The sequence below is a fragment of the Nymphaea colorata genome, chromosome 3 (genome assembly GCF_008831285.2).
Source record: "Nymphaea colorata isolate Beijing-Zhang1983 chromosome 3, ASM883128v2, whole genome shotgun sequence".
Classification (NCBI taxonomy): Eukaryota; Viridiplantae; Streptophyta; class Magnoliopsida; order Nymphaeales; family Nymphaeaceae; genus Nymphaea; species Nymphaea colorata.
The window spans coordinates 24766657-24783108 of NC_045140.1; the positions used below are offsets into that span (position 1 = coordinate 24766657).

Consider the following 16452-nt stretch of genomic DNA (forward strand, 5'->3'; position numbering starts at 1 on the left):
TTAAACTATTCTTTTTGACCCTCCGTAATTACTTGGGGGGCTTGGTCGTGACGTTGAGGAGAGGCGAAAACCGTTTGATGTCTTACTGGGTCTCGCTTTGTAGCCAAGAGATCTTTGGTTCCTACTACTGCCGACTGCCAGTCCAAGCAGCTTAAGCGGTTGCTGACTTGAGGACAAGACTCAAACCGAAACGACCCGGTCTCCATTAAAATGATTTACGTATCTGTGGGGACTCAACTCTTCGAACTCGGCCCAAACTGCAATGTACAGACAATGCAGTTCACCAGCTTGGTTCAAATCCAAGTCAAGACCCGCCAAAGACGTCATTAATTGAGACTTACTTTCCCACGGGCACGGGACAAGGGCCTCTGGGGCAGTCCCTGACACTTTTACTGGATCCCCGACGCGCCCATCGAATCCGAACTCCTCGATGATACAAGACAAGACGTGTCGCCTGTTGATTTGTAATGCTATGCAACCAGGGAAGAAACTTGGCACGCGAAACCTGAACCCACCCCTCCTATCGGTTGCCAGCTGAACCTCACCTCTGCCAGCCTTCCGTAGTTGACCAGCACGTGTAGAGGACCCCACACGTGCCGCCGTTGAGATCGCCATGGCGCCAACACGTGCCTCCATCGAGACCACCATGGCTCCACTTTCCTGGCCTCCTGCCATTGGCTGCCAGCCCTAGTGATCATACTAAAAGAGCCGCGTATGGGCACCTCCACACCAACTGCATGCCTCCCTCCTTTGCAGGGTTAGCGGTTAAAGGGCGGCCCTGCCTTTCCCCTTCCTCCTCCACTACCCCTTCATACACCCTCTGTAGGGCACCTGAGTCCCCGATCACTATCCATGATGGTTCACCCCTTTGACATAGTTCCAGCACCGTCGAAAGCAGAGCAGATTATGGCAAGGTATAGACCTATTGCCCCTAAGCCCCAAGTATCCCAACCCCACAATGGGGACACCTCTCCCATCACAGACAATAACCTCCTCCCTTGCCTCATGGGCCTCCCTCCGGCATCAGCTCAGTCCCTTCTCATAAGCAAGCCCAGGAGAGGCAGGAAAAGAAGAACCAACTTCCTCGCTTCTCCTAGAACCAAGAAGGCAAAAATCCAACTAGTAGGGGCCGCTTCCCTTCCTACAATCACTACTTTGGATCTTACTTTGCAAGGCTTTCACCACAACCTTGCTGGCTTTGCCTTTGGAAATCTAGGTTTCGTTAGCAAGTTGAAAAGCCCAACAACTTCCCCTGCCCCTAATTTCTTCAACCTCTCGTTCTTGCCTTTTCCATCTTCTATCGTGCCTCTGCATGAATCAGTGCTTACGAACCTCACAGACATGGCCTCTTCCAATCAAAACCACAAGTTTGAACATGCAGCAGCAGAGGAGAAAGATCTGCTGCAGAAACTGCAGGCACCATCAAGCCCCGGAGGGACGAGCCATGGGCAAGTGATAGCGCCTCAGCCGGTGAAGCCGGTTGGCTCCACCATTAGCGTGAGGAGCATATGCGAGTCGGACGCTGGGGCTTCCGCTGTTCCTGCGTGCAAAAGGCCAGAGGAAGTAGAAGAAGAGATGGAGTCGGAAGCCCTTCCTGCTGTTGTGTCTGATTCCAACAACAGGGTCAGGTTGGCGAATTCGGCCTACAAGGAACTGGTGGGCCAACCAGAATGCTCTTGGCTGGACTCCATGGTAGCTGGACATGGGAAGCTGAGGCCGGCAGCGAAGAGGATCAGCGGTGAGGTGATGCTGCTTCTCGCGGATTGCCCATTGCCCGACTCTTCAAATGCATTCTCATGCACAGTGAAGATAGAGTGGGAGAATAATGGGCAGAAGGGCTCCACCGCCGCTGCATGCAATGTCACTAGACTCTCTTGCGAGTCTAAGGACTATCTCTTCACATGGAGATTTCATGTAACTAGCGAAGCCTGCGATGCTAGTTGTAAGTAAAGCGCGATCTTGTACCTGGGCATCTGTATATACCATACTCAGCGGTGGAAATACAAGTAGCCAACTTTCTTTTTCTTTTTTCCCCAGATATAAAACACGTTTTTATTCCATTCAGCCAGTTCTTTGAAAGCTCGCTTGTTCGCCATACTAAGTGAGAACTAGAAATATGACGAGAACAAAACAGCAAATAAGAAAATGAAATACGTTCATGAATTCAACAGAAACGGAAGACCTAAAAGTCTCCACTCAGTCCTCAGGGTTGGCCGGTCCTTTCCACTTGAAGTTGTCTGCGTAAGACTTCACCTGCATCCATGGCAAGCTCAATAGGTAAATATGCTTAATGATTCATGAGCAAAAATTCCAAATGCAAGTACGTCGTTCTATATTGGATTTTAATTGTAATGCATCCATAGTGCACTTTCATCGCCGCTACTGTGCATGTTTATGCGGCCGATGGTGCTCTCAATAACCAGTTCCGTTAATAAAAGAAAAAAAGGAAAGCCAATAAAGATACAAACTTGACAGCAACCAAAGCCCGAACGACATTAAGCATCTCCTGTAATTCTAGCTTCTTATTTACTCATTGGACTATCTTCTATTGCAGGATATGTCGTGTGATTGTGATCGTGATCAAAATTACGGGATCAGAGGACGGTAAGACTGATCACCATATATCTGCAACGCCAGCATTGCAGTATTCGATACTTATTACGACAGAAATCGTGATTACGAGCACGCAGTATGTCCATTTGTGTCAAGCACGCAGAATTTGGAAATTTCTTTGTATTCGCATTATTGGAGGTGTCAAATGAGAAAAAAATACTTCAGATGACAAATATTGTGTCCACTAAACAATTATGAGTTTATGAGCATCATCAGTTTCTCAGCAAAAAGCAATTTTCTGTGGAGAAGGTGATAAAGTACCTTCAAAACCGGTGTGTGGCGCTTCTTTACCTGCATAGAATAGTCTGAAAATCAGATCTAAAGTAGACAAGATTAATTGCGAAAAGATGAATGACATGGTCAACTAATTCAGGATAAAAAAAAATTATGATTGCTTTCCAGAAATCCCGAAGACCTTTAAGTTGATAGAGGGACTAACGGGTTTGGTAATATTAATTGATCGGTCATAACCCGCAACAGTCACTAGAAGACTTTTTTACGATCAAATCAAGTTAAAAAAAAGTAGTATTTGGTATGACCTGTAAATGGGGAAAGACAAGGTAATTTAAACTTTTAAAGAGCACGAATTAAATTTTGGTCAGATATTCGTTTGGACCTTCACCCAATCCAGAGCAAAATTCATGATATACATTTGTAATTGAATTAATTGGCGGAATTCCACAGAAGTTGAGGTGACAACACAATCTTTCCAAAAGCTAAGCAACAAGTTTGAAAGGAGACTGTTAGGTTTAACACTAAAAGAGATTTACATAGGATCATACTCTGGCACGAATGATATCGCATATACTTGCTACGATTAACTAATCATGGAACACAGAAAGAGCAACCACAGAACATGCGAACTGATCATTTAAGACACACCTAGACCAAACAAGTTGATGGCTGTCCAGACAGTTCATACCTTTAAATGTTACACAATGAAAAAGATGAATCGACCAATCAACCAATCTCTAATTTTACCATGTTAAGAGCACGTGCATGTACCAACATGAATTCGATCTTGGATATTATCAAAAGATGTGGAAAAAATGTACAAGCATCATCATTGACGCCAGAAATGGCTAAATAAATTTTGGCACTTTATTTTTTTTTTTCCTTGCAGGGAATGAAAAGCATCTTTTTGCTGCAATGAATTTAATTTACATGAGCATACAAAAGTGAGTTCAACAGACGACAAAAACTAACTGGTCATATCTTGCGTTTGGTTTAATAGCAGAAATTCCTCTTCATATGTTGAAATACTCAACCTCCTTATAACTTATTTCATTATGTATATACATATATATGGACTAACATATTTCATTATATGCATACATATATACGGATTAGGAGCAACTATTATACAGAGTCCTCAAATTTACTTAGCCCACATACACTGTGAAGTGTGAATATATATATTCTATTTGATCGAACATATTCTTTTGACAAGACAGCTAATTCAATCAAAGGCGAACTCAAAAGTTTATTCTAAGAAAAGGTTCTTTTAACCATAGAAGCTGGGAAATGAACCCACCGTGTAATCCCAGCCATGTCTCTCAGCAAATGCTTTAGCAGCTTCTTCACTATCGAAACTAAATCCTGCATCCCCAACGTTGGCATATGGATCTCCAGTAGATGTCCATCCCATCAAAGGATTCTCCCACCTTCATCAAAATGACAAAAGTATCATACAAGCAACTCTTAGCAACAGACCTGGGGAAAAATATTTTACAGGTGCACTTGGGATCAACCTGTTCTATGTTGAGTTTAATCATGGCATTAGCAACATATTTTAGTTATGGAAGAAAATTGCTAAAACAGTATACTATTAAATACACAATGTTATTTCAATTGCATTCAACAAAACAGAAACCAGCAGTCTTGAGATTTCTTCATGCAATAAAAGAATGAGGTGTTTGTTTTGTTTTTGCTTTTTGGTATACATCTAAGAGACAAAGGTCTCACCAGCTAAGAAAATTAAGTTAGACTACCAGTGCATATACTTCGAAAAGACTACATCAATACCAGGCAAAGAGAACACCAAAAGATGATGAAAATAAATTTCTTCAAATCCAAAAGAGATATAAGGGAGACCATGTTTTTTGGAATTTTAAAATGTCTAACTAGAATAGGAAGAACCATAGATTCATAACCAGAAAAAGACCCAACAATTTACTGATCACATAATTAGTATAAGAAGAACAACCACCTTCAAATAAGGTCATCAGGGCACATGTATTATCATGAAAAGTAGAGCTGCATATTTGTTTTTCTAGTTCTCGTATAAAGTGCAATTCTATTCATTGTGTATGCTATAATGAAGGCCACAAAGTGGAGTCACATTTTTACACCTATAACCATAATGAAGATATCTAAATGCAAAATAGTTTGTCCATATAAGTAGCACATTTGAAATCAAAAAAATGAAAATAACCTATTTAGTGATAAAATAGATCATAGACTAGACAGAGTTCTCTTGTTTTATAAACAGTATTCTGTCAGATCCTATTTGGTTCACAATTGCCAAGAAATATTTGGGCCATGGTTGGATCAAGATCCATATGTATCTAATTGTGACTGATTATACTGTATCCTATGTGTGTAATAGCAGTATTGCCATTTATTTTTGTTTCAACGACTCTCAAGTCCATGAAAATATAAAATATGTGTAACATCATATATATACGTAAAACGGGATTAGGGCACACAGTATAACGCGGCAACTGTTCCTTTATGCCCTATCCGTTCCTTTTCTTTGTGTAACATCATATATATACTTAAAACAGGATTAAGGCACACAGTATAACGCGGCAGCTGTTCCTTTATGCCCTATCTGTTCCTTTTCTTTCTGCTGAACGAGAGCTGTTGTACCCACCATAATTTATTATCCTTTACATTCTTTCATGGGATCGGAGCCAGCTTGGGGCTTTCTTCCAAAAGGTTCATAAGCAAAAAATCCGAACTTTGATCATCCAGTCAGAAAAATTAGTCTTTCCTTTTCCTCGCTTTCTGGTCTGAAACTCTTTTTTCCTCTTTGCTTCCTCCTACTTTCTTCTAGACTACGTTTCTCGTATTTGTTTCCTTCTAGATCAATAATCTCCAATCAACTACATTTCTTTTTCAGCAAACCTTTGTTCTGAAATCTCATCTGTTATCACATCAAATTACGTTTCAACCTCAAAATCTTGTCCATTCAGGCCATAGATCAGAATTGACTGATCAATTTCTGTTTTTCTTGAATATAAAATTCTGCAACATGGTTATAATCTGAAATTTCTCAACATATTCGAAGTGCTTTCTTTCTTAGTACTCAGTCCATAACTCAATATATATACTGTGTTAGCAAGTCTGATTGCAGGAACGAAATTGTGACTCAAGAATGTGATTGAAAGAGTGCCAGTAAGGAGAAAAATAAAAGAGGGAGAACTATGATCCTGTTACCAAACATATAAAGATTTCCAAAAATGTTGTATTGATAAATAGGATTCTGAAACTACATCACTGCCACAAAAATAGAACCTATATCAAAACGTTGAGGTTCATCACAAGATGTGACTGAGAAAATTTCAAGTGCATCACAAGATGTGAGGCTTGAAGGAATTCAGAGGTTCTCTAGACAAGTTTATATTTGAAAGGAAAAAGATCTTGTTCTAGATGCAGCACAATGAACTACAAGTCAATCCTAAATAAAAAATCAAAAGCACACACCATTCAATCCAAAGTTGTGCTAGGCTGCTAGCTATGATATTTTTTTCCATAAATTTTCAGTTGTCTAAAGAAGGGGACTTGCATGATGATCCAATTAGATATTAGAGAATTGTTAAGTCTATTCCCATTAACCAAATGTCTCAATTTATGCATGTACCAAGAGTTGGCTATGTCAATGTTGTGAAGGAAATTTTAAAATATTTGAATCATCGGAGATGGTTTTGTTTATCAAGGAAATTGACTTGCCAAAGAACTGTGTAGGTTTGTTACTTACATACATGCAGAATGAGCATGAGACCTCAATAAAACAAAAAAAGATATATTTCTAAATATTGCATATTTATTAGAAAAAATAAGGTTCACAGAGTAGTAAAAAACAAAAAGCTGTAGCGAGATCTAGCAGAAAAGCCAAATACAGGTCTATGGCAGCTAGGACAACCGAAGCTACATGGGTCAAACACCTATTGGCTGGTTTAGGAAGCGTGAACCCATGAACATTCTTATGCTGAAAAGAAGGCTACTTTCTTCTAGTGAGTTAATTTACATCCTTCCTTTATGTACAATTTTTATGGATATCTGCCTTTCCGTTTTCAATCTGAGCTATTTCCTTCATGATTGATAAAAGAGCATCATAGAATCTGTCTATCTCAGCCTGCTTACCGGGAGATGCCAAGCCCATTTAGATCTTATTATGCCACGTTCGCAAAAAGAATATAGTATCATCAACCAGGGGCAGAGCCAGTAATTTTTTTAGGAAAGGGGGAATAGTATTTTCAAAATTTGGCTGGTTTCAAAAAAATAGTTTCCTTGTCTCTTCTATTGTGTGACTAGTAGAAATTATTAGCATTGTTTTTAACCTTGTTAGTCGCACAAGATATATTGAGATTTGAGATATATCAACACTTTATCAGAAATAAGGTTGAAGACAAACAAATCGAGTCTCATCACATTTCACTCGAAAGCCAAGTCGTTAACATGTTCAGGGATACTATCGATTAACCCAAATTTCAAAATTTAATGTTTGTTCATTGGAACCATATAAACCCATAACTACAACTCCCATTAAGAAAATAATGGAACCTCCTATCAGAGAATCAATTGAAAAGGTTGACCTATTTGAGACTCTCTGGGTCTATGCTTATTTTCAACTCCCTAAATCATTTTGTTGCTTGCTAGTTGCTACCCCCTTCCTCGTATATGAGTGCCTAAATATCCGGCTTACTAGGTTTAAACCTCACCATTAGTGTTAAGGCTATCCATCAAAAGGTGCTTCTAAATCGAAGGATCTTAGCAAAGTCCATGAATGATAGGATCCAATGGAGATGGGGTGGCGCCTATAGCTCAGAGTCCTAATCTAGCGAGGTGAGCTATCTCCAAAAACGTCCACAATCTGGATTGCAGGCAGCAACTTGCCTGCATGAAGCTGTAATTTTGGTTCTCAGATACACAATTAAATTAGAGTCTATGAACAACTCAAAGGAGGGACATATGTGGAGCTGGGTTGGATCAAGATCCAATAGTTTGATGTTATAAGTGATTTTATTGTATACTGCATGTAGTGGCAGTATTACCATTTTTGTTTCAAGAACTTTTAAGTCCATGTAAATATGTGTAATGTTAGATATATATACTTAAATGGGATTTGGCAGGTGGCTACAGTTCGTTCATATACTCATCTCTGTTCCTTCTTCTCTTTCTGCTGAATGAAGGCAGTGGTGGCCACCATAAAATAGGATCAGTCAAATTCCTTTAGTAATTTCAATCTCATAGTAGGTTCCGATCTATAAACAAACAGCAGCTAATGTTTAGGCACCACAAACTTTTACAGCTTTTCATATCATGTTTGCTTAATCTTCAAGAACACTGTATCAATTAAGTATTGCAGAAGAAAAGGACCATATGTAAGTATCAGTCACATCACACGTGCATAAGTTGATAGCTCAAGAATCTCCTCTGATACTCAGATTTGGTAGGAAGAGACATATTGCACTTCATTATACTATACTTCTCCAAACTATGGAAAAACTTGCATTTATTTGCAGTTACCAATCTAGCATAGATGCAACATCCACTTTGACCAGAAAGCAAGTACATAGTATACAATAGCTATAATCCTTGCAAGCTAAGTGACAAGATAGTGATATAGAACTCTTGGTATTGGAGAATCATTGTGAACTGCGAGAAGGTTGATGGTTGATTTCGTAAGCCTTGTTGTCAAACTAGGAAGTTTTGTTTTTTCAGTGAAACACTAACCTTTTCAACCCTTACAGCACCTAGTTGTAAGGCAAATTCCATGCTTTTGCTATTAATCGATTTAAGGTGTTATAGGGTGTCACTTCATCTTATACTTCTGTGTTACTTTCATGTGATGGTTATCTGCCAGTTTTCCACATCAGTAGCAGCACATATTTCTGCTTAAAAATTTCTTCAAAGGTCTCCAGTTTTCACACGATATGAATTCTTCTAGAATCATATATGTATGCGTGTATGTATGTATGTCTTATTATAGCCACAATATCGTGATATTTTTGAAAATATCGCAATCTAACCTTACCGATATGATCTAAAGAATAGGTTACTGCAAAATATATATTAAGTTGATCAATTTTTGGACTTTAATCGTGTTTTTATATAAGCAAAAATGAATGCCTCCCATAACATAAATCAATATTTTTCATAAAAAAAATTTAAAATAAAGCATGTTTTATATCAAAATACTTTTCATAAATATATAAGGATGTTTATATTTTATTTAAAATAATTTTTTAGCAAAAAATTAAAGGGTCTGCTTTTTGTCCCTGACCTAACGGTGTGGTTTCTACAGATCACACACATACATATATATATATATATATATATATATATATATATATATATATATATATATATATATATATATATATATATATATATATATATATATCATACAACTCTCCAAGTCCACTAGTTATTTAGTATTGACAAGTGTCTCGAGGGTTTTCCTATTCCTACACTAAATGAAATTCTGTAAGTGAATAGAAGTGTACATTGACCATGGCATACTGCTTTTTTCTTCCTAGCTAGTTGACGTATGTATAGAAATCTCACATTCAACATTTGTATGGCTCACATGCCATGGCATGCATCCAAGAGCTTGACGCTGTCTATGAAGTTTGAGGCCGATGAGCTACATTGAGCCAAGAAAGTATGAGCAGCTGCTTATGAGGCAAGCTTAATTGGGATGCACTGCCTTGATTTTGTAGGCTGTTTTCCCCCTTACGTTTTTGTACATTGTACATACTACATAGCCATTTTTTGGTAATAAATATTGGGGATATCTCCCTGGCAGGCTTTGTAGCGGAAGTCATTAACACTGTCTTCCCTATGACAATAACCATCGGGAAGACAGCAGGATCCTGCAAAACATGTGAACATGCTGCTGTTGGAAAGAAAGGACCACCATAACTTACTTTTGCGTTGACAAGAAGTTGATTTTCCACCTTCCAACTTTTCCTGAACCTTGCTGAGTGGCAGTGCGAGCAGGTGAATAAATGACAACCTGCATATAGAAACAAAACAGTGAAAAAAAGATGCCTTTCCTGGTAGACCCTTTTGACGTATGACATAAGGCCCAACTTACGACATTGCATTTCATACATAATTTTCTAACTGCCATACATTTCTTTGTCTTTATATTCCCCTGAAAGTTGTTCATATGCCCTTATGATCCATCCTTATCCGTTTTCTTAACGAGAAAAACTTAAATTTAAACTTCATCTGAATCTTTTTTACATAAACTCATACATAAAAGTGTTAATTTTCTAACTGCCATACATTTCTTTGTCTTTATATTCCACTGTCACACTTAACTAATGAAAGTTGTTCATATGCCCTTATGATCCATCCTTATCCGTTTTCTTAACAAGAAAAACTTAAATTTAAACTTCATCTGATACTTTTTCACATAAACTCATACATAAAAGTGTAAAAATGATTTTACAACTGAAGATTAAACCTCTCACTAATCAATGGCAAAATCCAGAGTCCTCACGTCCGAATCAGCTCATCTTACATAGAACTCAACATCCTAGAAGCAACGGTCATAAACAGTAGGCGGTCAATCATCCAAAAGTACTCGGAACTTCCATTACACACAACACTGGAAGATTGAAAAGAAACTCATCGCAACCGGCAACTACAAAAATTCTCCACATGGAGCCCATTACAGGTCTACCGAAATACCCATGTACGAAAACAATTTTCAGTTTAACCATGAATTTCAGTCCGCAATATCCATCACCAAGCCGCACAACACATTTCTGTCCAAATTTAACAAAGTGAAGGACAATGGTGAAGTAATTAGCACACCCTTATTATTTTTAATAACCTTAATAAATCCCAAAGGAACCAAATCAGTAAAACTGTCCATCAACTGCGAAGAAACTACTATTTCAGATTGGCAATATGATCCAAGATTAAACTAGTAAGTTCTTGCCCAATAATCTATCAGGAAAACAGAGGAAAAGGGGAAACAAAAGATGAGAGCCATAACTAAGTAATTGTTGGGGATTTACCCTTCTCCGGAGATGCTCTTCAGGAATGCCGGAAACGATCCCAACCTCGCCGGGCTTGAACTCCACCAAAGAGTCGGCTGAGAAGGATCTATACCACAACCGATACGCAGGAACAAATTGAGACGAGACGCGTCGTCGAAGCGCGCTCGCCATCTCGCTCTCTCCCTCTCTTCCTCCTTGGGTCCTTCCCAGGGGAAGGAGAACGGGACGACTTATATCGACCCCTGAAAACATCCGAAAACCGCCTGAATTTTTGGCTATTTTCAGAAGCCCACAGACGTTTTCTGATATTGCAGTGGAAAAGTGAAAAAAAAAAAAGCTAAAAGGCATTTCAGTCACTGCCTCCGGGTTTGGTATGAAAATAAGATCCAATTAGCGGTCGATCCATCCGGCTACATCGTTTGTTTGATTGCACGGAAGAAAAGTACGGTGTAATTGTTATTGGATCAATTTTAAAGGAACTCCATGACTCCAAAATCCATGGAAAAAACTTGATTACACTTGGTAATACTTGCAATCGAATCGGAGTGTGACATTATTTACACGCCTAGCCAGAGACCCGTTGGAATATGATAACAGGCAGTTTCTTATTGCCAAATCTGATAATTAGGTGGCAATTTCTTTTGTCAAAACGAACTTACACGATCCTGATCTGATTTCAAATCTATTTAGTAAAAAGATCTGTATTTGATTACTGCAGATTCAGTATACAGCTTCACAATTAAAGCTGTGTGAGTCCGCTATCTGATAAAAATCTGACCTGGTTGTGTTACATATGAATGGCAGACTTGTGCTAGTTCGATCCATATTCCAATTAAGTCGAATTCTGAATGTGACCCGAATCCGATCTATCCCCTATAACCGATAGCTACCTGATTTCTATTGGCAGAGCTGAGGTTATCACCAAACCAATAAGCTTGAGAATGATATACATGTAGTTCCACAACTAGATGGTAGAAAACATTTTTTACCGATTGAATTGAAAGAAAACCTAACCACACAGTTTTACAAGGACAATAACATGAGTTGAGATTTGATCCAGAGTGTTCGCTATCTTTTATATTTTTCTCTTACCACCTGCAGTGGTAGCTGGAAGTTGGCAAAGAATTAGCAGATTATGTGAAGGTGGCACTTTGGGTATTGAAGTATTGACCTTATCTGACCTTCAGAACCTAACTTCAACTTTGCTTAATAGAGCTTTTGTTGATTAACTAAGCATTATAACTCAATATCGTCGATGGTCAATGACATTGATTGGCAATTCCTCCATATTTTTGGCTTGCTTCCGACATCATGCTGATACTAGAGACATGGCATATCATTGTCTGTTGAATTGAAAAATATGATAGTCTTCCTTTTGTTTTATAATTAACCTGTAATATCAGGTGACCTGTCAAATAACACTAGGAGAAATAAGGAAATATTCTGGTAACATGTTACCCGTTGATCTCATCGTTTAATTGAAAGAAAAACACGACCTTTCCTCCCCATTTATGCGTGGATGATTCAGGAGAAGATCAAGTGACACCGTTACAAGAGAGAAAAATGGTTTAAACATGCATGTTACTCATCCACTCCATTTGAATAGTTCCCTGTTCAATTTGTGGGACATGTAAGATCATATGTTGCATCAAGAACCAAATATGGCACCATCAATGTTAAAACACATATACCAGCTGAAGACGCTTACAGTTGGGCAGCTACCATGGCAAAATTTCTGCCTCAGTAACTTTTATTCTTGGAGGACAAAATTGAAGTATACATATCTCATGGGAAAACTGGAGCCTTCTGCCTTCCCGTTCACATTCAGTAATTCATGTGACACTTGGAGAAGGCACAATGTCGTCAAGAATCAAAATTCTTTGCACGCGTATACCCAAAGTTGCTAGTCAATGAACAATAGGGTAATAGGAAATTGCACATCAATAGATCTCGTTATTGCTGATTGAGTCCCTCAAAAATCTTTCCAAGAACGTGATCAGTTGACCACATCAACAATAAGCTTTCGCGACTTCAGCACTGACCATCTAAGTCGACGGTAATATGCAGCCTGAAGAAGGGCTAGTGACAGGACAAATATCCACTTGAAGCCCATCTGAAAAGGAAGAAGTACAGCGGTAGTGAGATCAATGTGAAGAATAAAAGCTAAGACCAACAATAGTAAGCCAACAGATGTACCAATTTTCGCTCTTCCATCTCAGGTTCTGCTGCCCACGCTAAGAATGCGACCACATCTTTTCCCATCTAAAAAACATTCAGCAACCGTAAGTCAGTCCAAAACTTCATAGTTTCAAAAACGAAAAACAACAGGTCATGTATATGCAAGAGATCCGCCATCACATGTGAAAGTAAACCTAAAACCTGGAAATTTGGAAATAGTCTGTTTACTGCCAGAATTAGGTATGTCAAATCCAATTTGTGAGTTTCCATCTGGAAGTCATGCCCTAGAACTCGAACTTTATTTCTCTATCTCCATATATATATATATATAAACTGGTAGATGCTAGACACTTAGATGCTAAATGGATAAGGAAACTCCGTTCTTGCCCTTTTCCAGATCAGTGGTTCAGAAAAAAAAAAAAAAGTAACAGCATTTTGTTATCTAGTATATGTTTTTCTCCTTGTTTTTCTCTCAACACTGATCTAAAATCAAATGTTGAAATTATTTTGATGTTATAAGAGCCATTTATTTCTCAATTATTAGAAAATATATTAAAGTAAAAAAAAAACTAACTTAATATATGTTTCTCACCAAATCACCCTTAAGATCATATCTATAGAGCTAGATTGCAAAAGAAAAAAAAACATTAATAATTGATTTTAATGGGAAGTCCAAATCTACATAGAGTAAATTGCAGTAACATCTGCATCAGATGGATATCAAGAAGAAATGGTTTAATCAACCAAAAAAATTGCTCGAGAAAACAAGGGCCTTCATAGAATGATAGAATGCCATGAAGGACCGAACTGTACCTGCGCTTCAGTTGCAAGTGTACCGTCTTCATATTCAACCGCTCCATCAATGAGCATTTTAGGCATAGCTATTGCACCACCAGGGAAGTAAGGATTATAATGTAGGCCTTCTCGAATCTATAATTACAATACAAATATCATGACTGACAAGTGTAAAGAAATGCATGACCAAAAGAAGCACTATGCTACTGATAGTTACCACTACGCCTGCTGGTGGATCACGGTAGCCAGTGAGAAGAGCAAAAACATAATTCTGCCCATTGTGCCGTGCCTAAAGTAACATGACAGGAATTGATTTTCATTTTTCCTTTTTATAAAAGTTAAAAATTCTCAGTAGGCTATTTAAAGTATCATAGCGACAAACTCACACCTTTGTAATGAGGCTCAGGTCTGGGGGATAGGCCCCACCGTTAGCAAATCTTGCAGCTTGTTCATTAGCGTATGGCTGGGGAAACCGATCACTTAACTTGCCAGGTCGGGTAAACATTTCACCTTCATCATTTGGGCCATCGACCACTTCAATCTCAGCTGCCATGGCTTTTGTTTCCTCCTCAGTATATGCCACACCGACAAGGTCACGATATGAAACCAAAGACATTGAATGACAAGAAGCACAGACTTGCTGGTAAACTTGGTGACCTCGTCGAATCCTACAATTGGCATGCTCGACAGTAACAATTATCAGTACACAAGTATGAAGAGTGATCCTAACGTACTTCGTATTAAAAAAACTTCAAATGAAGTGGCCAATTAGAAAAAGTACATGTATTTCGCAGCATTTTAATTGGCATGTCTACATATTGACAAAATATTAACAACAATGGTCTTTCAACAAAATGTAAACATATTTTTCAGGACAATCTTTTTTTTTTCCTATCTTTTCCAAAAGGTGTTGCAGAACCAACAAAGACATAAGCATTGCCTTACGATGCATGGTCGTAGGAACTAAGTATCCCCTTGTGTGGCCAAGGATAATTTGGACATTCTAAACCATGCTCTGCCTCATCTCCAGCAGATGCCAAACTTGCAGCACTAAGAAGTCCAGAAATTCCTGCTCCAAGGAATGACCAAGCTCCAAGCAACTTTGCACCAGCAGACCGGGCACCATCTTGTTCCTGAGTTATAACATGAAAATGAGAGAACTGGAAAGACTTGCAAGCTGCACCTTCGCTTTTTGGTTTTGTAATGTTTCTTATACAAACGCATTCTAATCAGCTTCTTCAATTCGAAGTAAATTATAATCACAAAAACAAAGATATGAGAGTACATATGCTGCCTTAGGTCTTAGGAGTAAAAAGGGCAAGACTACCCCTTGATTGGTTTCAAAATACGAAAACCTGCAAGATCTTGGCTCTTGTAATCTTATTTACTTACTAAATGGACGTCATTAGTCCTGGAACCCTAAGCATAATTTAAGCACATTTTCCTTTACAAGAAAAAAAAAATGAACCTTCTTAATTTTGCAGAATGGTATCCTTTCCAGGCTGCATTAGGAAATATGAAGTGGGATCTTCATTGTAGTTGACGGACTGCTAACCTTAACATTGGTATCACTGGAAGCACCACACTTAAGGCTCAATACGCTTCCCCTTTCAGTGTTCAATGAAACCGTGGTTCCCATGCAATGTTGCCACTGTGTTTCGACATCGGAACTACATATTAGATGGGAACCGTTCCCTGCGTCTAGAAATCAAGAATCCCATGTGATACATAGTGCATGACAAGAAATTGAGCTTCTAGTTTTGAAATGGCTCCTGAGAAAGGAATGTAAGACAAGGAACACTCACGAGAAACACATGGAAGACATCGAGGCGGGCAAGCTCTCCAATACGGATGTATTTTTGTGCAATAATGGCATCCGAATACAGCAGCCCTCCAACTCATTAAGAATCTAAGACCGCACAGCAGACTTAAGAAGGCCGATGATCTACGAGGTCGATAATTGAGATTTATATCCTTGAGACAATAACTCCGTTAACTTCACGATTCTCTTGGAGCAAGAAACCACAAGAACGAATTCTAAAAGCAGAACTCCAGTTCATTCCTATCTGATGGTGCCGATCGGTACTGCTCCAACCATCTATGCGAAAAGCGTGATCGCTAGCAACTAAGTCCCAATCCCCAAAGCAATTCGTCGTTGACAGACTTTTGTGCCAGAGACCAAACAGAGCAATTCATGATCACCGAAAACGTGTATTTCCCAAAAGATTGGTGGTAGTCAACAGGATATAACCACAACAACGACACAACTAAGCGCTAAACTTTATTGCGGAATTGTCACAGTAGGGCATTGGTATATTTCTAAGTTCTGCCGCAATCCATACTTCCAGGATATCTAAAGAAAATGCCGGGGGAGATAACGGAGAAAGAACGGCGTTAAAGGAGAGGGAAGCAGATTTCTTACAGGTCGGATTCCCGCCGTTTCAGAGCAAAGACCGCGAGAGGAGGAGTAAGAAGACCGGCCAAAACCGTTTGCGAGTGCCCGGCACAGCCCCATCATCCTTGATGAGTTCATCGTCGCCGGGGGAGATCTCGAGAGGGAGAGAGATTGCGCTCCCAGACGAAGGGAGAGACGGCGACCAGTCAGCAGAAGAGCGAGGGCGAG

General features: G+C 39.0%; 3 protein-coding genes across 3 annotated transcripts; 1 reads left to right on the forward strand and 2 right to left on the reverse strand.

Annotated features, from left to right (window-relative positions):
- Positions 1–852: 852 nt before the first annotated feature.
- On the forward strand, positions 853–2865 carry LOC116249510 (uncharacterized). The gene is made up of 2 exons (XM_031622624.2): positions 853–1942; positions 2555–2865. Coding segments are annotated over exons 1-2 (1092 nt in total). The 3' UTR covers positions 2557–2865.
- LOC116249511 (NADH dehydrogenase [ubiquinone] iron-sulfur protein 4, mitochondrial) lies at positions 2039–11074 on the reverse strand. Its single transcript, XM_031622625.1, has 5 exons — positions 10875–11074; positions 9771–9859; positions 4148–4277; positions 2875–2904; positions 2039–2253 (listed from the first exon to the last, which is right to left on the reverse strand). Exons 1-5 carry the CDS (start codon positions 11025–11027, stop codon positions 2197–2199), a joined length of 459 nt encoding a protein of 152 aa, XP_031478485.1. The 5' UTR covers positions 11028–11074; the 3' UTR covers positions 2039–2196.
- Positions 11075–12409: 1335 nt separating this feature from the next.
- On the reverse strand, positions 12410–16452 carry LOC116249590 (cytochrome c1-2, heme protein, mitochondrial-like). The gene is made up of 7 exons (XM_031622726.2): positions 16252–16452; positions 14775–14962; positions 14218–14497; positions 14047–14118; positions 13848–13964; positions 13053–13118; positions 12410–12969 (listed from the first exon to the last, which is right to left on the reverse strand). Exons 1-7 carry the CDS (start codon positions 16360–16362, stop codon positions 12853–12855), a joined length of 951 nt encoding a protein of 316 aa, XP_031478586.1. The 5' UTR covers positions 16363–16452; the 3' UTR covers positions 12410–12852.

Excerpts from the sequence above, each read along its gene's own strand:
- LOC116249590 (XM_031622726.2), bottom strand. The coding sequence starts at position 16,362 with ATGAACTCATCAAGGATGATGGGGCTGTGCCGGGCACTCGCAAACGGT. Across the intron at positions 14,119-14,217 it reads ACCTGAGCCTCATTACAAAG|GCACGGCACAATGGGCAGAA; the intron begins GTGTGAGTTTGT and ends ATGTTACTTTAG. Across the intron at positions 12,970-13,052 it reads AGATGGAAGAGCGAAAATTG|ATGGGCTTCAAGTGGATATT; the intron begins GTACATCTGTTG and ends CTTCCTTTTCAG.
- LOC116249510 (XM_031622624.2), top strand. The coding sequence starts at position 853 with ATGATGGTTCACCCCTTTGACATAGTTCCAGCACCGTCGAAAGCAGAG.
- LOC116249511 (XM_031622625.1), bottom strand. The coding sequence starts at position 11,027 with ATGGCGAGCGCGCTTCGACGACGCGTCTCGTCTCAATTTGTTCCTGCG. Across the intron at positions 9,860-10,874 it reads AAGAGCATCTCCGGAGAAGG|GTTGTCATTTATTCACCTGC; the intron begins GTAAATCCCCAA and ends TTCTATATGCAG. Across the intron at positions 4,278-9,770 it reads AACTTCTTGTCAACGCAAAA|GTGGGAGAATCCTTTGATGG; the intron begins GTAAGTTATGGT and ends ATTTTGATGAAG.